This window comes from Hyperolius riggenbachi, chromosome 5 (assembly GCF_040937935.1).
Source record: "Hyperolius riggenbachi isolate aHypRig1 chromosome 5, aHypRig1.pri, whole genome shotgun sequence".
NCBI classification, from domain to species: domain Eukaryota; kingdom Metazoa; phylum Chordata; class Amphibia; order Anura; family Hyperoliidae; genus Hyperolius; species Hyperolius riggenbachi.
Window position 1 is genome coordinate 177,907,952 of NC_090650.1, and position 26,966 is coordinate 177,934,917.

The following is a 26,966-nucleotide window of genomic DNA, read 5'->3' on the forward strand; positions in this document are numbered from 1 at the left end:
GGTATAGAGGCGGTAGATCGGCGGCTCGTAGTATTGCACTGAACCATTACTCTAATACGATCATTTTCTGGTGAAAAGCTGCCGCATTGCGAATATTTTCATGGAGAGGGCGGGGGGGGGGAGGGGCACAGGTTTCCTTGCCTGGAGTGACAAAATGGCCAGAGGCGCCCCTGTCTCTGGTGTCCGATGCCACCTAGTTAGGATCTTAAAACCTGATTCTTGTATCCCTGTTGAGATAGAGGTCCTGTAAGAGGCTAATAGTTTTACTCCATTGTTCTGTAAAACGTAACTGTAGGTCCTTCTGCCATTTGTTCCTCAAAGTTATTGTATAATCCTCTAAGTTCCAACAAATTTTGTATATAAGGGACAACACTTTTTATGCGCCCCTCCGCGCCACACAAGGCCTCAAATTTCGTAAGATCTCTGGAATAACTGGACTTCTTTCCCTGAGACAGAGCAAAGTGGCGGAACCGCATAAGGCTCCCCCAATCCAGACTAGGCTCCTCCAACATTGCTCTAATCTCCTCCAATGATCTCCATTCCCCCTGTAGTAGCAGAGTCCCAGCATTAAACTCAGAGCACCGTCTCCAGCTTCCAAAATCTCCTTTAGTACAGGTCTGTTCAAATCTAGGATTCCCCAGAATTGGCATCAGACGGTAGAGAGCGGGAGAGAGCAGCTTTCCTTTAGCCCATAGAAAATTTTAATCGTATGGTTAGGCAATATGCTTGCAGGGTAAGCAATATTGTATAAATAGGGCAGCCATACAGTTTTCTTTAAAGGAGTCTCAAAAAGATTTTGTTCAATATCTATCCATGCTTTAATTTGGGCATGTCTATGCCAATCAATTATTCTCACCATTATTGCTGATAGATAGTACAGATGTGGGTCGGGAACAGCTAACCCTCCCCTCGACCTAGATTGCTTCATGAGTTCATATTTAAGTCTCGGGGGCTTATCCAGCCAAATGAATCTCATGAACTCTCGTCTCAATTCACCGAAAAATGTAGATGGAATTGGATAGGTAAAGTCTGAAATATATAGTAACCTGGGCATAACTTTCATTTTTATGATGTTAATTCTTCCCAATAGTGAAAGTCTAATTTTCCTCCAATTATGTAAATCTCCCCTCAGCTTGGCTTACATTGATAAATAGTTCAGACAATAAATATCGCTTATCCCTTTTGCAATTTTAATGCCCAGGTACGTCAGACCCTCTGTTACCCACTTAAATGAGAATTTCTGCTTAATGCGGTTAATCTCCTCTTTTGGGACATTAATCCCTAGGGCTTCACATTTATCCCAATTTATTTTGAAGTTGGAGACATAGCCGAACTTAGAGAATTCCTTCATGAGATTAGGCAATGTGATATGGGGTTTTGTTATATAGAACAATAAACCTGCGTAGGCTGCCACATGATGTTCTACTGTGCCCACCTTTACACCGGTCACGTCGGGGACCCCTCCTGATATTATTCAGGAAGGGTTCCAACGTGAGCGCAAATAGAGGAGACATTGGGCAGCCTTGACGAGTCCCATTACTGATCTTAATTGGTTGAACAGTTCTCCATTTACTGTAACCCTTGCCGATAATCCTCTATATAAAAGCTAATATCCGTGCCAGCATATGATCGCCAATACCGATGTGCTGCAGGACCTCTTTCATATCGGTCCAGCTGACCCTGTCAAAGGCCTTCTCGGGTTCTGTTGATAAAAAGAGGACAGGGTCAGCTGACGCCTTGGCCCATTGCGCCAGATCGACAGTTCTTATTGTGTTGTCACGTGCCTCTCTAGACGGACAAAGCCCACTTGGTCAATATTAGAAGAAGGGAGACCGAGAGCCCAATATAGTGTAGTATGTTTTGGAATTAAAGTTAATATGAAAAGTAAGTAATATGTTTACAAACCTGGGTTACCTTATAGGCAACCACTGTATAAGCAGGTGGGGAGATTAGGCCTGTCCCTACTCAGGGCTAAGATGTCGCTCTCTGTAGACAGAAGAAAAGAGGGTTTTTCACCATTCCACCAAGGGTGGACAACTTGATATAGGGAGATACAGAGGCGCCAACAGGATAAAATATTCTAAAATGTTTAAAAATATTCAGGTGGCAGTGGTGGCCCAGCAACACCCAAAAACAGACACGATGCTGTTGCTTGAAGATACAAGAATTTATTCACATACTCCTAAAACAATACTGCAACGCATTTCATGGGCAATATCCCGATTCATCAGGCTATAAACAACAGGAGTATCTCACAGCGTGGGGTCCAATAAAAGCTTGGCACCTCTGTGAAGTGCCAAGCTTTTATTGGACCCCACGCTGTGAGATACTGCTGTTTATAGCCTGATGAAGCGGGATATTGCCCAAAAGGTCTGGTCCTCTCCCTGCTCTGCCACAGCATTCAGGGCCGAGACCCAGTAGGGTTCCAGGGTGTGCACAAAGGTCTTATTATACTCCAGTGTGAACCCATCCGGGTCAGGGGCCTTACCCCCCCAGCATCTTATTTAGGGCCCGTCTAAGTTCCAGTACAGATATCGGGGTCTCTAATGAGTCTATTCATACATACAGTAAACATTGTTTCATTGTGGTTACTAACCGACAATCAACCTTTTGTGGATTATATCCACTGGGTCCCATCCCTCATCTTCATGGAAGTATCCAAACCTCCATCCAGGGCCAAATTCCAGTGGCCCAGGGGCCAAGGACTACACTCAGACACAAAAGCCCCTCCCTCATACCTTTCCGCCCCCCCCCCCCCAGGTCCGCAATTCTTATGACCCGACACCTCCCCGGGCCCCTCCCCGCCCAGGGCAGCCAGCGCACGCCCGCTGCCACCGCCTGCCCAGCATACCCTGCAATGGACAGGCACTCACCGCATGAACCTAAAGCCCAGACCTGAGGGGAAAAGAACACAGAAAAATAAAATAAAATCTTTCTCTCGCTCTCTGCCTTCCCCCCACCTGAGTCACCGGAAGTGGCTTCGAGCACCGCACTCCGGTGGCGGGCTGAGTCACCGCCAGCCCTACACCCCTCCTCTCCCCCACACAAATCCCCCAATGTCATCGGTGGGTGGGTCTGAGCACTGCCGGTCCACTCCAGACCTCCACACACTGGCGGCGGGCAGACCCGCCCCCCTGGCCAATATCCCAGGTTTGCACGTATAAACACCTTCCTCTCTCAAACCCAGTGTTATCAAACACATACAATGTATTCAAGTAGAGACTCATTTTTTCCCATGGCACGGTTAGCCTGTGCTTAAATATGAGAGTAGAAGCAATACACGTGGGTACGGCTAAATCAGGTATACAAACACATGCAAATGCCATCATCTCACATCTATTCCCAGTATACTTGTAGAATTCCATTGCATTAGTTCAGGGAAAATATAGAGCCACCCCACTCCATACCCTTGTCTCCCAAAAAAGGGAAGAAGAGAGAGAAAAAAAAGAGGAAGAAAAAAAAAAAAAAAAAAAAAGGAAAAAATGTTACTTGTTACCCTCATTGTGCTATTGCCAACAGTACATATTAACAATATATAACCACATCATGACTTACAAAATGTGCTACTTAGTGCATCTTTATTCACAATCATACTATTCCACCTCTCCTAGGTAATCGTGTGTCAAACATCTCGAAATTATTCTAACTTCTATCCACCCCCCTCCCCCCATCTCGAGAGGACAGATCATTATAAATCTGTATTTGTGTATCGTTGGGGGGACAGGGCCCTGTGGCGTCACCGACAGTCCAACACTCCTCCCCTTCCAGAGGTGTCCACTCGTGTTTAATAATGCGTTATAATAGTGCTTCCTTATCCTATTTCCCCAAATCACCAGAGGCGGCTCCGAGCGCTGCACTTTGGCGGCGGGCGGAGTCGCCTCCAGACTGATACCCTCCCCCCCCAATCAAAAAAACCTCTACCAATACCCTCTGGGGGGGGGCGAACCTGAGCGCTTCCCAGTAGATACCCCAATATAGCCATCTAAACCCATCTCCTTCTAAATCCCAGTGCTATGATGCATATAAATTATCATTTACATAGAGTATGTTCAGGTGAAAAAACAATACATACTGGCACAACTGTGCAGGATACACAAATACATTTCATCATATTATTGCTTTTCAAAGGTACTTCAACTATAGCAATATACACCTGCATTGTTTCTTCCATATTCAAAATTACTTAGGTTCATAAGTTTAGGTTCCAAAAAATATTAAGCCTTTAACAATAATTCCAGTTACAGGTCACCCATGGCCCTTCTGTGCCACCGGGGGGTGGGTTGGAGTGCCACGAGCCCTCACCCGGCGGCGGGCTGATCCGCCCCCCTGGCACACCCCCATGTCCTACCCCCCCAAAAAAAATTATTCATTAATTCTCTGACAGGCTATCATTTTTCATATACATCACGGGACCCAACCATGCCGAGGGAACAAGACAGGCCAAAGGCCATTCCACAGTTCCAGAGGGGAGCTAGAAAAAAGAAAAAAAAAAAAAAAGGAAAAATGCATCGTCGCAGAACCAGTGCATCATACATAGGGTTTCTACGTCTGTGTCCTAAGGCCCACATGATTTAACTGGGCTCCATATCAGGGGAAAACCATGTCGCCTCCTAGATATCTTCAGGTTCTGGCAACTAGCCTGGGCGACATATTAAATATATATATCATAGTGTAAGGATTGTGGAATTCTCTCCGTGATCAGCACACAGGACGTGCGCTGACACTGCGGAAATCCTCCACAAGCATATAATTTGAGGGAACCCAGCAAAAGGTGCAATGCACCTATAGAGGGAAATTCCTGTCGGCAGGTGGAGCTGTGGAGTGCAGAGGAACAGTTCCTCTGCCCTGCCACAGACGCCAGACAGGAATTGTACGAAGGGAAGAAACGCAGGGCAAGATAGCCCTGAAAGAGAGAGATCAAAGCGACAGAGGGTATGTGTGTCCACCAATCTAGTCGCCACCCTGCGACGAACACACAACCATGAAGATCAGGTGAGAAGGCAATCGCAAGAGATGGCGATTGCTAACAGCGACACAAGACCGAATAAGCACAGATGAGGAATGTATGCATGTCCACCAATCTAGCCGCCAACCTGCGACGGTGGACACACAACAGAGGAAACCAAAAAGGAATGCAATCGCAAGGGAAGCGATTGCGAATGAAAATGAGCACAGGGACAGAATGTATGTATGTGCACCAATCTAGTCGTCAACCCGCGACGGTGCACACACAACAGCAGATATGAAGTAGGAACGCAATCGCGAGAGAGGCGATTGCCAGAGGTGACACAAGGCTTAAGCAAGACAGGGCACGAGAGTAGCAAAGGCACAGCAAATCATACAATGAGAAGATAAGGAAAATAACAACCGCTAACTAAACGCGAACACCGCACTCATTTGCAACAGCGAACACATTTACAGCGCGGTCTCCGCGTGTTAAGCACAACAGAGACAAGCAGTCCTAACTAACCCCCGCCACACAAAAACGAAACAGAGAACGCGAGCGCTTGCTTAACGGTTACCTCACCGAGCCTACAGCAAGCGTTCGTACCAGACAAGACAGACAGATGAATGGGAAACAGGATAGGAAAGATCCACTGCTCTTACCGCCAGAGCGAGTGCGATCCGGGTAAAGCAACAGAGCTAGCAGGATCCACTGCTCTTACCGCCAGAGCAAGTGCGATCCAAGTAAGACAGGGCGATGAGATAGCTGGTAGCAACCGCTGCTCCAGCTATACTCCAAGAAAGCAGATCAGAAGGATCCACAGCCGCTACTGCTAGAGGCTAGTGCGATCCAAGCAAGACAAACAGAGGAGATAGCTGGTAGCAACCGCTGCTCCAGCTAAACTCCTAGACAGACAGAACGATTTCCTGACGACCACCGTTGGCGACAGGACAATCGCAACAGAGAGGCAATACAGACAAAACAGATAGGCAGGCTAACTGCACTAGAGAAGCTGCCTAGTGCAGTCCCCAGAATTACTCTAACTATAACAATCCAACAGGAAAGGCTGACACTCCAGGAGTGATTTAACAAACCGTTATGACCAGCAAAGCCTTCTGGTCAGCAGCAGGTCTTTATAGTGCCAGCCCTCAAAGGAGACAGCTGGGTAATTTGCATGTATGCAAATTCCTCAGCAAAGCAGCTCTGAAAGTTGCAAGATGAAGCCATGTCTCTTTTCCAGAGACCTGCATCTTTCAGACATAAGGAATGGTCAAACAGCTGTCTGCCTGTGCAGCCAGCTGAGCGGATCATTACACATAGTTTATAACTCACGTGGCTCACGGTTCCTTTGAGTTTTGCCATTTCTGCCAAGGAATACAGCCTCCGGATCCCAGTCAGTGAGATCTACGCTTGGCAGCTTCAAAGCTCTATAAAGTTCTGACAATTTTCCAGGGTGTCTTCGGGCAAACGACAAGGCTCCTTATCAGCAAGGCGAAAGGGTAACCCCAGCAGTATGTTGCTCCCTCTTTTTGCAGCATTGCAGTAGCGGACGCATGGCTCTTCTCTGTTGTAAAGTTGTTACTTCTTGATAGAATTAGTCGTTAGGTCTTGATAGAGTTGGAGAGACTTCCCCTCATATATGATTTGGTCTTTTTTCCGAACAGCATTCATTATCTCCTCTCTGTCAGTAAAATAATGTAGTCGGCATATCACATCAAAGGGGCGATCAGAGTCCTGAGATGCTGATCTTAGCACTCGGTGGGCTCTATCCAACTTAATCAGTTGAGCTGCATCTCTCTTCAAGACGCTATTAAAGACTTTTTGCAAGACAGTTCCCAGTTGGTCTGCATTAACTGTTTCAGGGAGACCTTGCACACGTATATATTGTTTCTACGTGAGCAATTTTGCAGGCCCTCTACTTGAGAACATAATATACTGCCTAGATGTTGCTTTTCCTTGCCCGTTTGTAATGTCAGCAACTCCGCATGAGCAGCCTCCATTTCTTTTTCCAGGCTTTCCACTCTCCCCCTCAGCTCAGCTACTTCACCCGTGACCACCAGTACCTCTGACTTTGTTGCCGATAAGATCCTGTCAGTCTAGTCTAACAGGTCCTGCTCTGTGGGCAAGTTTTTTAGGTACCTCGTCAAGGTTAGGTGTCTTTTTTGCAGAGAGCGGGGAGCCTGAGCGTTGTTGGGCAGCCTTTTCAGTCATCCTCTCTGGTGACCCGGGGATGCTCGGAGGGGTGAAGTATTTCGCCGCCGATCGCTGAGGGGTTTTAGGTGAGGCAGCGTTAACTTCCCTTCTTCATATTGCGGCTGGCCATTCAGCACCAAAGAAAGCCGAGGCTCCACACTGTTCAGTATCGATCCGGCAACGGGGCGGGCACCGAAGCGTGTCTATGTCATCACGCACATCCTGCCCCACTTGTGACGATAAAAGGGATTTTCAACTAAAGCTGACCCTAAGAGTGGTGTATGCTTCAAATACTGGCTAGATTCCTTTTGTAAACAGTACACTGAGCACGCAAAGAATTTGCTGAGGGCTCAGTGATTTTGGCTAGAGATTTTAATTTTGTTCTGGGTCCTAACTGACTCTACCTTGGGCAAATCCAGTGTCTCATTTGAAGCACTTGGTAAGGGTAGACAAAATTTTGTTAAACCTCAACTAATATATATTTGGCATCTCCAGCACCCAAGGGAGAAAGATTAGACTATTTATTCTCACCCCCACAGTTCCTATTCCTGCCAGGACTGTTTTATGGTTTCCCACAATTTACGCTCTCAGAAACTGAAATTGGATATAGGCATAGCCTCAATGTGATCATGCCTCTATCTTTTTGGAACCAGGGCAAGGAGACCCTGGGAACAAAAACTTATCTTGGAGACTTAATAGATCTTTATTGAGGAGTGAGGAGGTTGTTAAGACATTGGAAAAAGAAATTAATGAATATTTTGAAATTAACAACTCTGCATTACGTTCACCAGTTAAAGGGAAGGTCAGAGGAAAAAATAAATCAAGATCTACTTACCCAGGGCTTCTACCAGCCCCTGGCAGCCGATATGTCCCTCGCTGCAGCTCCGATGTTCCAGGGTCCCCTCCATTGCAGATGCTGACCTTGCCAGGTCAGCATCTTCTGCACCTGCGCGAGCGTGCTCATGTGGCCTGGAAGATTCTGACCAGGCGAGGGTCAGCATCTGCAACGGAGGGTACCCCGTGACACCAGAGCTGGGGCGAGGGACATATCGGCTGCCAGCTTGGCCAAGATAGGGAGGCAAGAGTGTGCACAAGAACACATTGGCTCTATTCACAAAACCTCTCATAAATGACTTATCACCTAACTGATAAAAATAAAATTTCAGCACATTTACAAGCAAAATAATCACTAAAATGTAGTTGTTCCTGATTATATTAATTTCTATATTACTTTTCTTACCTTAATTATATTATATTTTTGCTCTTTGGGAGCTTAAAGAGAATCTGTATTGTTAAAATCGCACAAAAGTAAACATACCAGTGCGTTAGGGGACATCTCCTATTCCCCTCTGTCACAATTTCGCCGCTCCCCGCCGCATTAAAAGTGGTTAAAAACAGTTTTAAAAAGTTTGTTTATAAACAAACAAAATGGCAACCAAAACAGGAAGTAGGTTGATGTACAGTATGTCCACACATAGAAAATACATCCATACACAAGCAGGCTGTATACAGCCTTCCTTTTGAATCTCAAGAGATCATTTGTGTGTTTCCTTCCCCCTGCAGCTTTCATCCACTGAAGTGACAGGCTGTTTCTTCCTGCAGAGTGCAGACAGCTCTGCCCGTCTGTAATTCCTCAGTATGTGAAAGCCCAGCCAGCTCAGAGGACGATTTATCCAGCTTGTAAAAGATAAGAGAGCAGAGAGAAGCTGCCCTAATCTAAATAACACACAGGCAGTGTGCATAGAGGGGCCTGGAGGAGGGAGTGCATAGCAGAACCACAACACTGAAGAACTTGGCAGCCTTCCAGACACAGGGCGACATGTCCGACAGGGGAAAGATAAGCTGATTTATTACAGAGATGGTGATAATAGAAGCGCTGCAGTAAGCCAGAGCACATTAGAATAGGTTTTGGAACTTGTAGGATGGTAGAAAACAGGATGAAATTTTTGTTACAGAGTCTCTTTAAAAATGTAACATAGATAAGGTGAAAACAGAGGAAAACAGGTGAAAAAGCTTTGTGAATCATGCCCATTATCAGATATCACAGTGTGTTGGGGGACCTAACAGCAGAAAAGGGAAGGTTAAAATTATTATAAGGGCTGTTTCACACTTGAGCAGCTGCAGAATGGAAAAGGTAAGCAGTCTGTTTTGCATCCACATGCAACAATGCGTGTCCGCACCCTGTCCGCTCCTGTGTCAATCACATCTGCACAAAAGCATCGCAGCTCACCTGTCCCGCTGCCCCTCGGTCCCTTCTAAACAGCCCGGAGGCCAGAAGCATGGGGCTCTCCATACACTGCAGCAGGCCAATTCTCCCTAGCAACAGGGAGAATTGTCATTGGGCCAAAATAAACCAATGTGAATGCTCCCTGTTGCTAAGGATCCCCATTGGTCTTTTGCAGCCCAATGGAGATCCCCATGCTAATACCAGCCACCGGGCTTTTTAGAAGGGACCGAACGGCAGCAGAACATGCAAGCATCACGCGATGCAGGAGGCGGGGAGTGGCGAGACTGACAGAGGAGAGGAAAACACAGCGCGCTCTGACAAGCTGCGTGTCAGCAGCGTGACTGTGTTTTATGAGGGGATTACAGAGCGCAGGGGGGGCTTAGGGGCGATCTATAAAGCAACAGAGGCTGGGCTTTATAGACAGACCCAGCCTCTGTATGGGGATTTTATTCCCAGAACCCCGCCTCGGGTTCTCTTTAAGCAAGTGTGAACCGGCCCTTATTCATGAAGGTGTGGTTTGCTGCACAGTGATGTAGCCGCTTATTCAATGAATATGGGAACAAAATGGGAAAAATGCTAGCGAGAATCAACAATCTTCTAATAACATCTCCTTTATGTGTGATTCTCGATCTGATAAATATTTCAGGAGCAAGTCATAGACGAGAGTCTTTAGATCCTTCTTTGAAGGGTAATATAAACTAAAAACTGGGAGGCAAGAGCAAGACCATGAGACCTGCTGGGGAAGTTAAAGCGGACCCAAACCAAACAATTTTTTTAATTCAAAATATTTAGTTGCACCACTCTGACACATACAAAGATAAATTAACACTTCTTCAAGCCTATGAGCATTTCAATGCATGCTGTTCACCCTTTTCTTTTCATAACGAGGGTTATACAGGGGGCAGCCATTAGCAATTCCATTGCCGGACACCACCTACTCCACCAGTTTGCCGGATTCTGTCCCGGCAATATGAAAGGAAGGGAGGGGTTCCTCCAATAAATGTAAAATATTTTATATTTGACATCATGCAGCTGAAAAAAGGCTGCTAATTATTATTATAATTTAGAAAATAGATTTTATTTCTGAAATCTTTTATTTTTAATTTGAGTCCACTTTAATACAGTATGTGGTAGACTCGGGAATTAAAAAGAATACCGCAGTCAGAAGTGAAAAAAATGGAGGTTCCTATTATGGGGCTCGAGGTGAAGAGGGTGCTGCCATCTATGTCGGTGGCCAGGCCCCTGGCCCAGATGGCTTTACGCTTAATTACTTTAAACAATTCATTCAAGAATAAAACCCCATTGGGTGATAGTTTTAAACTCCTTGGTGGCACAAGAGGGTAGACAGGCAAGGTTTGGTAAGAATTCTCTTCACATATAACGGTAATTCACAAGTGGGGTACGCATCCCTCCTCTTGCACTAGCTATAGACCAATCACCCTATTAAATGTGGATTTGAAAGTAAACACAGATTTTGCAATAACATAATTAACAACTCTGAACCTGGTCCAATGGGCGTGGGCCTCAGCTGATCCCATCATGCTTTATCCACAGATGCTGAGAACGCGTAAGACAGGAACAGCTGGGGCTTCATGAAGGCTGTATTACCGCTTATTGGACTGGGGGAAAACATGGATTTTGTGCCTATGCAGGGGTCTTTCAGCAAGGGTGTTGTCGGAACCATTCGAGATTAATAATGGCACCTGTCAGGGTTGTCCCTCCTGATTTTCGCCCTCTCTCTGGAACTACTCCTGATGTTCATTAGGAACAACTTACATATCACAGGCCTCAGGGTGGGCACTGACAAACACCGGGTGGCCATTGATGCAAATTACTGATTTTATCTGGTGAACCCGCATATAACTCTGCCTAATCTGTTGTCTGTATTTGAAAACTACGGGGACGTGTCCAGTTCATCAATCAATTCGGATAAATGTGAGGCTATGGGATCAATATGCAACCAGAAGAGATTAGAAATATTAAGAGGAACTTCACCATTTAGATGGGTAACAGAGGGACTTACTTACTTGGGTATTAAAATTACCAGGGAGGTTCATGGGATGTTCTTGATGAACTACCACTCACGGTTGTCCACAAAAAAAAAAAAAAAAAAAAAAAGATTATTGAGCTCAGTGCTGGATTAAACACTTCAGCCCGCACGTGTTTTCACCTTCAGGACGAAGGCAATTTTACCCCGTCAGCGCTCCTTTCATTCATTCGCCAATTTTATCACTACTTACCACACCTATATTACCTATGGTATTGGGGTATCTATGGGGGTATTGTCTAATACTGGGAGGTTGGGGATACTCAGATTGAAATGACTAGCTGGTGGAAGTTTACCATGTATGTTTACTTTATGGTGTCCTCAAGTCAATCAGTGTTTGAATGTATAGTTAGTGGCGGATGAACCTCGAGGTCTCGAATGAGCCAAAGGTCTTGCCTCAAACTTCAGATTGTACAAATGTAATTTCCAACAATATTCCCATTTCTTTGTTGTATGTACAATTGTGATATGGAAAAAAAATGTTTTATATAAAGACGCTTTATAAAAAAAAAATAAGTTAAAGAATGTGACAGTAGAATAACCAAATTGTCAAAAGGCACTCACTTATTACAGTTGTTTCAACTGTCTGTGTTGCAACACCTGTCACCCTGGCGTTCTATTAAGATCGCCAGGGCGGCTGCGGGAGGGTTTTTTTTTAATTAAAAAAAAACTATTTCATGCAGCCAACTGAAAGTTGGCTGCATGAAAGCCCACTAGAGGGCGCTTCCGCCGCATTCTTCTGATTGCCTCCGGCAATCAGAACTAACGAGAAGGCTTTTCTGTAGTACTTTATCCAATGAACATTTACTAGTATTGGTGAGGTTTTCAAGCAAGGCATCAATTATATGTATTTATATTGCTGGATTTCCTGATTTGTTGAACTGCTCCAGTGACTATGCTCCCCATTATTGTCTGTTTTGCACTATATACATTGCTACAGAAGATGTAAATAAAACCTAAATAAAAATAATTGCAGACCCTTCTATTCACCAAGTGAGTTTTCTTTATTTATATAGGTTGCTGCATACATCCTTCCACAAACTGGCATATAAGCTCACAGAGGAGGAAAGTAAGTACCTTGACTCTTTTTGTCACCATCCATTTCAATCGAAGCAGAAATCTCCTAAAATGCAGGCAATCGCATCACATGCTAAACTAGAGAAACACTTACATTGTTCACCGTGATTAGGGATTCATATCACTCTGTTTGAAGAGCAGCTCTGGAGAACTCTGATCATGCTGCAATACAGCTTATCCCATCATGCAGACAAAAACAAAAAACTTCTGTTGCATCCACAGTTACATGGACAAACAGTGGTAGAAAAGCTACAGAGCTGCTTTGTCACAAGAGACTGGAATGTATTCAAAGAATCCACCAGTGACCTGAACAAACCCAGTGACAATGACATTATATTACCTTTCGCGAAAAGATCTGCTTTCCCACCAAAATGCATCAGGTACAACGAGCTCTAGTGTACACGAGGACATAAGAAGCTATGTCTTAAAAAGGAAAGAGCATATCACGTGGGAGACAAAGACCTGCCAGATACAGACTGCAAAATGGTATCACAGATGCAAAAAAACTGCACTACAAAAGACTCCTCCGCAGTCCAAACTAACCAGCAAGCTCATGGTGACCCAGAACTCATTGGAGTGTGTAAGGGACTACAATGGTCCTAAAAGCCCCCTTACTAAGATGTTAAGAAAAACAAAAATTTGCTTTCCTAAAACAGAAAGAATTTGCGATAATTCAGGTTGGAGTGAGCTCGAGATGTCTCCCAGAGCACCACTGCTGAATATATGCAAATTAACCATTGTACCCTTAGAAGCTAAACACACCTCCAGAACCGCTGGAATGCAATGATGTGTCAGCTTGTAAAATTGTACAGAGCCATAATAATCCAACATGCATACAGACTGTTTCGGATTGTTTGATCCTCATCAGTGCATGGCATGGATTAATTTGGCTCTATGGAGTAGGGCTTGTAAACAGAGAGGTACAGACTAACCAGAAAGCTCATGGTGACCCAGAACTCATTGGAGTGTGTAAGGGACTACAATGGTCCTAAAAGCCCCCTTACTAAGATGTTAAGAAAAACAAAAATTTTCTTTCCTAAAACAGAAAGAATTTGCGATAATTCAGGTTGGAGTGAGCTCCAATTGCAAAAAAAAAAAAAAAAGTCCAAGCATCAACTTGGAGCTTGAAAATGAGCTGAAGTTTGCATCTATTTACCAACACACAGACACTTCCTAAAGGTGGCTAATAAATCAGGCTACTTGGTGGCCGATTAACCATCTAGTTCGATTATTATAATCGGATGAAAATCTGTGCCGCTAAGTGCATGCCTGATCGGCAATGTGACCCATTTCGGGACAAAATTAGTCACATTAATCAGACATGCTGCAAGATATAGGGCCGACTTACTCGTTCCGGTGTGCAGCAGTAACCGTGAGCCATATCTGAACGAGTGACGAACGCTATAAAACCACCGGCACTGGTGACCCAATGTATAAATGTGCTGTAAGTGTGCATTATACATTACCTTTCCTGTGTTGCAGTGCACGTCAATCCTCCGCAGCTCTTCTATTCGCTGCATACACAATGAAGGCGCAAAGCACGCCGATGCATTACATCACACGCGACATGCCGGCAGCGCGTACACGGATAAGAAGAGCGGTGGAAGACAAACGCGCACCACGACACAGGACAGGTAATGAATGAATGCAAACTTACAGCACATTAATACATTAGGGGAACAGCTTCGAGGTGGCAGATCTGGCGGGCTTGGCCTATTCCCAAGAGATGTCATGCTGAAATTGATCAGGAATCGGCCTGCAGTGTATAGGTAGCCGACAGATCTCTCTCTAATTAGATTTGATTAGAGATCAACTTTGTCTCCTGGTCAAATCTTCCCATCATTGAAAAGTGTATGGCTACCTTTAGACCCTTTCATCCCACCCTCAGCCCAGCCACCATCTACTGTGCCTCAATACAGTACCTTCACAACAAAAAAATGGCTTGCCTGAAATTATCAAAAATCCCTTGCTGGACTCTCTGCAATTTGCTTACAGGCCTAATAGGTCTGCAGAGGATGCTGTGAACACGTTTCAGCACAACATACCACAGCATCACAGCATCTGGAGTCTACAGGAACCTATGGTAGGTTAATTTGTTACACAGTAAACTATCAATAAGCTATACCTGAACCCATCTGCATATGGAAAAACAATTTGACTGATGGGCAACAGGTTAGACTGGGGAAACCTATCTCAGACGCTCTGATAGTCCAGGGCTGTTTACTCTCTCCACCACTTTATTCACTGTTCACCAATGACTACATCTACACAGATTCATCTGTAAAGGTACAGAAGTTTCCAGATGACAGAACAGTAGTTGGTCTCACATGAAATGGGGATGAGTCTGCATATAGTCATGAAGTGGGGCAGCTTTCTTTCTGACGCAGGAGCAACAACGTTTAACTAACTGTTCTTAAGACAGTGGAGATGATGGTAGATCTCAGCAGAACTCCATCCAGCACTGAACAGGACTTGAAAAATGAATTCTTCCCATCCCGTTTTCATTACAATAAATCTTTATTAGGTATTAAAACAAACAGGTGCTAACATCAAAGCAGTCATATATCAATACCAAATATATCAACATACTTCACAAGGCATGTATAAACAAGATAGAGACATTCAGATATAACATAACAGTCTAATAAAAGGCAGAACCCAGAGCACAAATAATACAGATAACCAAACATGGTGTCATTGACAAGACCAACTTTGGCTGACACCATGCATCATAGATCAAATATGAAACTATCCAAACCAGAGGGCCAAAGCCCAATTGAAAAAGGGAAATGAGAAAAGGGTCTTAGTGCTATATGTGAGATATTTAAACCAAATGAATAACTAAAAAAAAAAAGACCTATAAAACTTAAAACAAAACCACTAAGGTCTGACAAGAATATATAATCAGTTAATCCCTTGAGAGCATAAGAGTATATCATGGATTCTATTGCAAAAAGGATTCAGGACGAGAAAGGGTATATTTGGGGTCTGAAATTTTACCCCTAATTTTTTGCTCAAGACAAATACTTTTGTTGACCAAAGACAATAGTGTTGACAAGCATAATTGGTCAGTGGAATTCCAGGTAGTAAAAATGAGAGATTGAGCAGTTAACATGACATATATAAGGCTGAACATTTCTAGGCAACTTGTTGAGATCTACTAGGAGTGAGGCTGGTTTAAAATTTGTCTGAAAGCCCAGAAGGAAGAATTTTAAACAATGTTTCAAATTGTAGCCAGAACCGCTTAACTAGAGGACATTACCATACCATATGAATCAAAGTACCAACAACAGAAGAACAATGCCAACATAAAGGGGACGTATCAGGTGCAAAAGACTAAGGGCCATATGCAATTCACTTTCGCACCTGAGTTTTCTCCTGGGAGATAATTTTTTTTAATCTTTGATTTAAAATAACTTTCCAACACTTTTCAACTAAAATAGCACTGAAAAGGAGGTGAAAACTAATATCAAAATTATTTTTTGTATTTTCTTGCTTTCTGGTGTATTAAAAGGCATTTTATTGACAAGTTTAAAAATATCACCTAGGTGAAAAGTCAGGAGAAAAAGTGAATTGCATATGGGCCCAAATCTTTTGTGGTTATAATGCCATTTGAACAGGTGTTTGCGTGACATTTCCCAATGGGAGTTACATCCCAAGTATCTAGTGATTAAGGCCGTGTCTTTCATCAAGAGATCTAATGATACAGCAGAGCTAAGGTCATAGGACTATGTATGGACATATTTCTGGAGTGGGAAAATAGAAGTGCATACCAATTCTTCATACCATACTGAGATTCCACCTGATAAGTTGCCTCTAAAGTTAAGCATCGTCAAAATTCTGCTAGGAAGTTGTGGTGGGACAATATGATGAGTATTAACCAAGTTGTATGATATGTGAAAAACAGCAACTGTGGTAGTTTAAAACTGCTTTGGAGGTTAAGACTTTGGTCTATGAAAAGATCATTAAGATAATGTTAGCTAGATGCCATTTTGAGAGGTTGAGGTTAGGAGTGAACTGTTGTAAGGTAGAATTAGAATATGTATTAAGGGGCTATGGGAAGTCTTAGGGTCTGGAGGATGTTTAAGAAAAATGTTCCCATGCCTTCAGCATAGCTTGAACAGATGGATAGGTAGAAGCTGGGGGAGGAGCACCAAGGACCATGCTAATACGTACAATTCTTGGGCAAGAGCCCAAGAGATACCCATGGCTTTAGGGACTCTAGAGGCCAACAATGTCTGGCCATATCTAGTGTTGCAGCAAAATAATAATATAATAAAATAAAATAATAGGACAGGATACACAGAAGCCCCAATCCACTAGCTTTTTGGGGGAATATATCTTTTGAAGTCAAGAAGGAAGGATTTGTGTATCACGATTTGTAAAGTCAAAAAAAGATAATATTTTGGGAAGGAGGAACATCTTAAATGCGACTTGACTAAGAGGGACAAAATGTAGACATAGCTGAGGATTCTTCTTTAATAATGGACAGGTGGGGGACAGAATTGATTTTAAATAGATCAGATAGGTTTTGCGTCAGTTTTATCCCTAATAAGATACTTGTGTGAGGAAGCATAGTGGAACTGAAATGTATTCGTTATACTAGATTTCACAGAGGAAGGCAAGTTAACCACTCTGCGACCACTTAACCTAGATTAACGGCCACAGAGTGGCTCTGTTCTTCAGCAAGACCATATGGAGTCATCTCGCGAGGAGCGAGATTTGATGGGAGCTTGCGTTCTTCTGTCATTAAACAGAGCAGGGCACCGCGATCAGCCTGCCAGCAGCTGATCAGCGCTGGCAGGCTCGTTTTTCTTTAATATGTGTTAATGTATTTATATAGCGCTAACATCTAATGCAGCACTGCACAGAGTAATGCCTTGTCACTTAACTGTCCCTCGGAGGGGCTCATAATCTAATCCCTGCCATAGTCCTATGCCTATGCATGTGATGTGTATTGTATGTATTTAAGTGTAGCGCCAATTTGAGGGGGGAGGGTGGGTGGGGGAAGGATACCAAAAAATGCAAAAATTTTGCTTTTTTGTGTGATTAAAAAACAAAACAAAAAAACTACAAATAGCAGCAGCAATCAGATACCACCAAATGAAAGCTCTATTTGTGAGAAGAAAAGGAGGTAAAATTAATTTGGGTGCTAAGTTGTATGACCGAGCAATAAACAGTTAAAGCTGTGAAGTGCTGAATTTTAAAAAATGGCCTGGTCACTAGGGGGGGTATAAACCTCTGGTCCTCAAGTGGTTAAATCCTATCAAGAAGGACTTATGTTGGTTCAATTTTTGAAAGAAGACATCTCAGCTCATCCCATTTTCCACTATTTTACTTCCTATACTGTCCTTGATTTTTAATATCTATGATGTCTTTACTTGTGTCATATTGTCCTGTTAACCAAATGCCAAGCCAAATACCTTGTAAATGCAATCATATTTGGCCAAATAAAATGATCCGGATTTCTATATGCAGAACCAATGAAACAGCAGCTCCCTTGAGAACGTGGCACCTGTGAAAATGTAGCCCTTCATGTATGAAATAGGTTGCTTAAATTACGTAATTGATTTGCTGGCTGGAATTATAGCTAATAAAAAGAGGTCTAGCTTTACCGAAATGTACAAGACTGACTCATAGTAAACGTACCTTAATTTCAAAATTGTAGATTTGTGGTTCATATTTTGATTGAAACCGGTCAGGATGCATGACACCTATTTCTCCAGCTGATAACTGCAAGAGGTTTATAATATCATGATTAAAGGTGTGGTAAAACGTAAATTCTTCCCTTAAGGAATTTGCTGAAATGTAGAAAAAGAAAATGAAATTACAATAAAATAGTTTTAAAGCATACATCCAGGCATATAAAAAAAAACAAAATCCACTTACCTGGGGCTTCCTCCAGCCCCTGGCAGCCATCCTGTGCCCTTGCAGCATCCCTGGTGGCTTCCGGTGTCCTCTGCAGAAGCTGACCTCGCCAGGTCGGCTTCCTGCTCGGCTTCTTGTGCGTTCCACTGTGCGGGTCACGTGGTCTGGCCGACGTCATCAGGCCTGTACAGCGCAGGCGTAGTAGTTCTGCACCTGCGCAGTACAATCCTGATGACGTCGGTAAGACACGTGACCCGAGCGGTGGAATGCACAGGAAGCCGACCTGGTGAGGTTGGCTTCTGCAGCGGAGGACTCCGGGAGCAACCGGAGCTGTGGCGAGGGTACAGGACGGCTGCCAGGGGCTGGAGGAACCCACAGGTAAGTTGATTTTGTTTTTTTTAATCTGCCTGGACCTTCCCTTTAACAATGCATAAGAACAAGAATTTCATAGCATCAGATTAGCTTATGTCCCTTGATCTTGCCACTAGGTAATGTACACTGCATTCATAATTAAATTTGCAAATTATATTTTTCTCTGATTTTCCTAAATAGTCGATGCAAGTGGCAGTTAGCATAATTTTTGATCATCAACCATTAGCGTATAATTCAAATTTTACTGAACAAACCTCAATGATATTTTAACAGTATATTTTTCATAAGTAAAATGTTTAGAAACTCAGCTGCGCATAATCATTTTTAATAGTTTTTTAAGAACTGAACATAGTCATTTGTTGAATTTGCAGCATTAGAAGATTATAGTTACTGAAATCAAAAGCCATTTCGATCAAAAACATGCTAACAGGTCAAGTAGCATATTAGCATAGGACTGAGTTATTTAATTACAGGTTTACAATTCTTGCATCAATTGAACTTGTGAGTTTTTGGAGAGTTTATGCTTGAATTTTTAAGCAGGATGTCAGTATAACCCCCAGTATAACCCACTCTTACATCTTTTGCATGAAAATGCTCCAAAGGTTTTCAATAAGATTGAGGTCAGGGAGGATGGAGGCCACACATCTTCTCACACCTTCAGGGACCCTAAAAGAGCAGACCAGCTCTCTACCCATGATTCTGACTCCACCACCTCCTTGCTGACATTTAATCTTTGTTGGGACATGATGGCCATCCACCAACCACTCCATCCATCTGGACCAATCAGGGTTGCACGGCACTTCTCAGTAAACAAGACTGTTTGAAAGTTAGTCTTCATGTAGTTCTGGGCCCACTGCAGGCATTTCTTCTTATGAGCATTGGTTAACGCCAGGTAGTCCACTACCTTTCGGTCGAGGCATTCTCTGAGGGTGGATCCCGAAGGGTTGTGGCGATGCATTGGACTAAAAAATTCTGCATATCCGACGTTACCAATGCATCGGTAAAGCGTCCTGTCCTTGCCGGCGTCGGAAGAGCATTACTGGCACCTCTTCCCATTATTTTCCCATCCTGCTGTGACCTCACCATTAAACGCATTGTACAGCATAGTTTGCAGACTGTTTTACAAATGCTGCATCCTTTCTGACATCTGGTAAGTTGATAACATTTCCGCCACTTTGTGCTTATACCATGGGTCTAGTAGCGTTGCCACCCAGTACAGGTCCTTCTTCTTTAGGACAGTATGAAATACTGGTTAAATAAACTGGGTTTATTTAGTCTAGAGAAAAGACACCTTAGAGGGGATCTAATTAACATGTATAAATACATCAGAGGGCAATATAATAGCTTGGCGGATGAGCTTTTTGTCCCTAGGCCTTCTCAAAGGACTAGAGGACATGATCTGCGCATGGAGGAAAAACGTTTTAGCCATTTAGGAAAGGGTTCTTTACAGTAGGAGTGATTGAGATGTGGAATGCATTGCCACAGGAAGTAGTTATGGCAAACTCCATACCTGCATTTAAAGGGGGCTTAGATGCTTTCCTTGCGTTGAAAGACTTTCATGGCTACAATTACTAGGTAATGTCTAATGATGTTGATCCAGGGATTTTATCTGATTGCCATCTGGAGTCGGGAAGGAATTTTTTTTCCCTTTTGGGGCTAATTGGACCATGCTTTGTAACGGTTTTTCGTCTTCCTCTGGATCAACAGGGATATGTGAGGGAGTAGGCTGGTGTTGGTGTTGTACTTTGTTCTCTGGTTGAACTCGATGGACGTATGTCTTTTTTCAACCCAAATAACTATGTAACATATGTAACTATGTAAGACCCCATTTTGACAAGGTGGGATGCCGAGGTAGCACTCTCCCGTTCCTCATCCTCACTGAGGTCATTGAAGGTCTCCTTCTCCCAGCTACGTACAATACCAAGGGTCCCCAAAAGGTAACAAGCAGCCCCCTGGGACGCCTGCTCTGGTTGGTCTTCCACCTCCACAAAGCCACCTTCCTCCTCTGACTCCTCTTCAAACTACTCTCTCTGCAGTGCCGCAGGTACAGAAGGTGACGACAAGGCTCCTTCTGGAGATGAGGGCGACCATAACTCTTCTTCTTGATCATGCTGATCTACAGCCTGATCCAGCACTATTTGCAAGTGCCAGGAAGAAAGTATATGATATGGTGCCTTCAGTGCGACTGGAATAAAAAAACAGGAAGCTTAAGCATGTGCATGACAACTATCAGGCAGTAGTTGTACCGTATGCTCCACCAATATAGAGCGTGACACAGCCCTTAAGTAGGAACATAATAAAAAAGGAAAAGCTTTGGGCTCTTAGGCCTGGGGCACACCAGAGGAGTTTTTCTGAGCGTTTTGAGTTTTTAAATCTGCTGCTAATGTTATCCTATGTGTCTGTGCACATTGGAGCAATGAGATTTGTATAAAACCCCATAGCATTACATTGAAAAGAACTTTTAGAGGTTTCAAAAGCTCTTCCCAATGTAATGCTATGGATTTTTTTACAAAACCTCATTAATCCAGTGTGCACAGACACATAGGATAACATTAGCAGCAGATTTAAAAACTCAAAACGCTCAGAAAAACTCCTCTGGTGTGCCCCAGGCCATAGTGTCAGCAAGGAATACAAATCTTTATTAGTTACAGCACTGACATAAAATTCTCCAAGAACGATATAAGCAACTCAATTGTCATCACCAATACAAAAGTTAAAAACAAGAGCTCAGCAAATAACTTCATGAACCAGCTTATCTAAATTACATGTGCCTCCAAATGCAATGCGTGTATGGCATGATCACACACATACAACCATCACTTGCCCGCGCATTCACCTCTAAATGCACCGTGCCCAGTAACATATAAAATGTTGGGGGGCCCCCTTTAGACACTCAGCAACAAGGATTAAGCTTGATCCGCTTTGATTCTACGTTTGTGACAGTCACATCCTGTTTGTATATCCAAATTGCACATAATATTGAGCTGTAGCATCGAGAGATCTCACCAACATCAACGTGATACTCCGTATAGACCCACAAAGCCACCTCACATGGACCCAGCTGATCCTGTCGGTCCTATCGCTCCTGCTCAGTCGCAGCAGGGGATCTTCTCGTGATGATTTACCGGCAAGGGGAAGGAGCATGCCGGGCTCGGAGCAATAGCGGACACACGCTGCTATGGAGCGATCAGCTGATCGAGGCTCCGCCCACCGACGCGTTTCGAACCGCCCAGGTTCTTTCTCAAGGTGTGGCTAGCTCCTGACGTGTCGCCTTTTTCACCACCCATGCCACGCCCATCCACCAGCAAACATCGGGAGGAGAAGCAAGCCAAAGAGGGGGAGGGGGGAAGGGAGAGAAGAGGGAGGGAGGACTGCACACTCCAGCCAATTCCTGAATATCCCGCTCCCCGCATCATCATAGCCTAAGAACACAGCAAAGTCTCATACCTTCCAGTCACCTGAAGCAGCAATACGATCCAGATGGAGTTTAGTACAGGGCATATGTCAGTTACCACAGTTCCAATTTTCCATTAAATTTCACATCATAATATCCAAGGTGCTGTCCATATTCCATCCAATAGCAATACCCTCTTTTAATTCTCGGAATTCCAAAATTGCTTCACAATATTATCCTTGTATATCACATAAATGCACACTGTCCAACCATAGTGGGCATCAAGAAAAGTCAATTCAGATCTCCATATGGTAATTTATACTTTAGATACAGGCATCAGTGCATATCTTTTATTATTAGTATGTAGCGGGTAGCGACAACTTAAAAAGCACAGTGCACCTATAACATTCACTGCGGAACCAAACATATTCACACTCCAATAGTAAGGTGACATAGCTCAAAAAAGAGCAATTTATCACAACTATTGATTTCTATAGGCCCCTCAGGTGCCATAGGATCAGCCATACCTCGCTGATTTTAGTAAGGGTGAAAGGTCCAACCTTACATTTGAACCCCTAGGGCTCACCGTATCAAGTTTGAATATCCACATTGACTCTTTGCAAAGTAATACTTCATCAAAGTCACCTCTGCGGCTTGAAATATTAAGTTTATATATCCCTTTTACAGTTGTACCGCTCAAGCAATTGCCGTGAACCTCTCTATAGTGTTCTGCCATGTTGGTCTGACCCTTCCCCCCCCTACAATAATAGCCAAGTGTTCCAACACCCGTTCTTTTAGGGCCCTCTTAGTCTTCCCTATATATCTAAGATGACAGGGACACTATCATGTACACCACCTTCCCACTATCACAGTTTATGAAGGATTTTATGTCATAGTTGGTGACACCTAGTCTATCCTGGAAGCTCCTGGTCCTATCAACAAACGGGCATAATTTGCACTTGCCACACCTGAACATGCCATTTGGCACACGTTCCTGTAACCATGTATTAGTTTTAGCCTGTAACTCACTGTGAACCAGGCGGTCTCTGAGGTTGGGGGCCCTCCTCGCTGTCAGCAAGGGGTGCAACTGATCAGCTTTGTCTGCTCCTCAAAAGGATGCATGAGCCTGCAGGCATCAAGCTTGAGTGCCCAGTAATGTGGCAAAAATATACAACCCCTTTGGCGGAGCATTTTAAGGACCGTCATGGAGGTAAATGTGAGGGAATGAAAGTCAAGAGGATCTTTAAAGTGAACCCGAGGTGAAAATAAACGGATGAGATAAACAATTATATTTATCCTCCTACTCCTAAAAATGACTTTTTAAGACATCCCAGGATTTTATTTTATATTTAAACATTTAGAAAGTCGATTGAATGTTTTGTTGTCTCTGCTCAGTTGCAGTCAATGAAGTGTCCCTAAATGAAAATACATTAACTATATTGACCCGCTCTCCATCTGCTCTCAGAAATATGTAGAAAATGTATTTTGTTAAAAAAAAAATTTATGGCTGTAATTTGCTTATCAGTGATGTTTACTATATTCCTGACAAGCTCCTGACAAGACAGAAGCTGTCATTTCCAGCCTTAAAAATTAACTATTTCAGGCAGCAAAATAAAACAAGTAAAACTCCCTGGTTATTAATATGTTTAGTACTGTACACTACACATGTTTATCTCATCATGTCACATGTCACCTCGGGTACACTTTAAGCTACAGATCTCTTTTACAAATATCTTTATTGACGAAAGCATTAATCATTACAGCTGTGCTAATGAAAATTTTACATTAAAGCTTTCAGAAAACAAAATATAAGCTTTGTAGTCATCAACAGTATATATATAGTACAAAACTTTTTCCAATTACAGTACCTATTATAGCCATATGCTTCATATAACAAGAGGTGACGACTGAACAAATAGACAATACCTAGCGTATGCATTTAACCACTTGAGGACCGTGGGCTTTACCCCCCTTAAAGAGAAACTCCAACCAAGAATTGAACTTTATCCCAATCAGTAGCTGATACCCCCTTTTACATGAGAAATAGAATGATTTTCACAAACAGACCATCAGGGGGCGCTGTGTGACTGATTTTGTGCTGAAACCACTCCCACTAGAGGCTCTGAATACCGCGGTACTCCTGGCAAACTGCCACAATGTGACAATGTTCACAGACAGGAAATGGCTGTTTAGAGCTGTCTAACAGCCAGAACAGCTAGAAACAGCTACATAACATGCCCACAGTAACAATGTCACCATGTAATACATGTCAGAATGTGAATCTGGGAGAGGAAAGATTTTACAATGAGCAAACAGTGACTAAATCATTTATACATAATTATGGTAAAAATGAAGCACTTTTTTTATTACATTATTTTCACTGGAGTTCCTCTTTAAGGACCAGTGACTTTTTCCATTCAGACCACTGCAGCTTTCACGGTTTATTGCTCGCTCATACAACCTACCACCTAAATGAATTTTGGCTCCTTTTCTTGTCACTAATAAAGCTTTCTTTTGGTGCCATTTGATTGCTGCTGCGATTTTTACTTTTCATTATATTCATCAAAAAAGACATGAATTTTGTCAAAAAAAATGATTTTTTTAACTTTCTGTGCTGACATTTTTCAAATAAAGTAACATTTCTGTATACATGCAGCGCGAAAAATAAGGACAAACATGTTTTTGATTAAAAAAAACCCCACTCAGCCTATATTTATTGGTTTGGGTAAAAGTTATAGCGTTTACAAACTATGGTGCAAAAAGTCAATTTTCCCATTTTCCAGCATCTCTGACTTCTCTGAGCACCTGACAGGTTTCATGAGGGGCTAGAATTCCAGGATAGTATAAATACCCCCCAAATGACCCCATTTTGGAAAGAAGACATCCCAAAGTATTCACTGAGAGGCATAGTGAGTTCATAGAAGATATTTTTTGTCACAAGTAAGCGGAAAATGACACTTTGTGACAACAAAAAAAAAAAGTTTCCATTTCTTCTAACTTGCGACAAAAAAAATGAAATCTGCCACAGACTCACCATGCACCTCTCTGAATACCTTGAAGTGTCTACTTTCCAAAATGGGGTCATTTGTGGGGTGTGTTCACTGTCCTGACATTTTGGGGGGTGCTAAATTGTAAGCACCCCTGTAAAGCCTAAAGGTGCTCATTGGACTTTGGGCCCCTTAGCACAGTTAGGGTGCAAAAAAGTGCCACACATGGTATTGCTGTACTCAGGAGTAGTAGTATAATGTGTTTTGGGGTGTATTTTTACACATACCCATGCTGGGTGGGAGAAATATCTCTGTAAATGACAATTGTTTGATTTTTTTTTTACACACAATTGTTGCACCCTAACTGCGCTAAGGGGCCCAAAGTCCAATGCGTACCTTTAGGATTTCACAGGTTATTTTTGTTTCAAGACTACTCCTCACGGTTTAGGGCCCCTAAAATGCCAGGGCAGTATAGGAACCCCACTAATGACCCCATTTTAGAAAGAAGACACCCCAAGGTATTCCGTTAGGAGTATGGTGAGTTCATAGAAGATGTTATTTTTTTGTCACAAGTTTGCGGAAATTGATTTTAATTGTTTTTTTTCCACAAAGTGTCATTTTCCGCTAACTTGTGACAAAAAATAAAATCTTCTATGAACTCACCATACTCCTAATGGAATACCTTTGGGTGTCTTCTTTCTAAAATGGGGTCATTTGTGGGGTTCGTATACTGCCCTGGCATTTTAGGGGCCCTAAACCGTGAGGAGTAGTCTTGAAACCAAATTTTGCAAAATGACCTGTAAAATCCTAAAGGAACTCATTGGACTTTGGGCCCCTTAGCGTACTTAGGGTGTAAAAAAGTGCCACACATGTGGTACCACCATACTCAGGAGAAGTAGTATAATGAGATTTGGGTTGTATTTTTACACATACCCATGCTGGGTGGGAGAAATATCTCTGTAAATGACAATTGTTTGATTTTTTTTTTCACACACAATTGTCCATTTACAGAGAGATTTCTCCCACCCAGCATGGGTATGTGTAAAAATACACCCCAAAACACATTATACTACTTTTCCTGAGTACGGTGGTACCACGTGTGACACTTTTTTGCAGCCTAGGTGCGCTAAGGGGCCCAACGTCCTATTCACAGGTCATTTTGAGGCATTAGTTTTCTATACTCCTCACGGTTTAGGGCCCCTAAAATGCCAGGGCAGGAACCCCACAAGTGACCCCATTTTAGAAAGAAGACACCCCAAGGTAATCCGTTAGGTGTATGGCGAGTTCATAAAAGATTTTATTTTTTGTCACAAGTTAGTGAAAAATGACACTTTGTGAAAAAAAAAAACAATAAAAATCAATTTCCGTTAACTTTTGACAAAAAATAAAATCTTCTATGAACTTGTCATACACCTAACAGAATACATTGGGGTGTCTTTTTCCTAAAATGGGGTCACTTGTGGGGTTCCTATACCGCCCTGGCATTTTACGGGCCCAAAACCGTGAGTAGTCTGGAAACCAAATGTCTCAAAATGACTGTTCAGGGGTATAAGCATCTGCAAATTTTGATGACAGGTGGTCTATGAGGGGGCGAATGTTGTGGAACCGGTCATAAGCAGGGTGGCCTTTTAGATGACAGGTTGTATTGGGCCTGATCGGATGGATAGGAGAGTGCTAGGGGGGTGACAGTAGGTGATTGATGGGTGTCTCAGGGGGTGGTTAGAGGGGAAAATAGATGCAATCAATGTACTGGGGAGGTGATCGGAAGGGGGTCTGAGGGGGATCTGAGGGTTTGGCCGAGTGATCAGGAGCCCACACGGGGCAAATTAGGGCCTGATCTGATGGGCAGGTGTGCT

At 43.1% G+C, this 26,966-nt stretch overlaps 1 protein-coding gene across 1 annotated transcript in view; it reads right to left on the minus strand.

The window, feature by feature from the left end:
* Nucleotides 1–26,966, minus strand: part of PDIA4 (protein disulfide isomerase family A member 4) — a 581,813-nt gene that overhangs the window by 239,910 nt on the left and 314,937 nt on the right. The window contains exon 7 of the mRNA XM_068236444.1: nucleotides 18,139–18,290. Coding sequence (XP_068092545.1) covers nucleotides 18,139–18,290 — 152 coding nt within the window. The remainder of the gene's footprint in view (nucleotides 1–18,138; nucleotides 18,291–26,966) is intronic.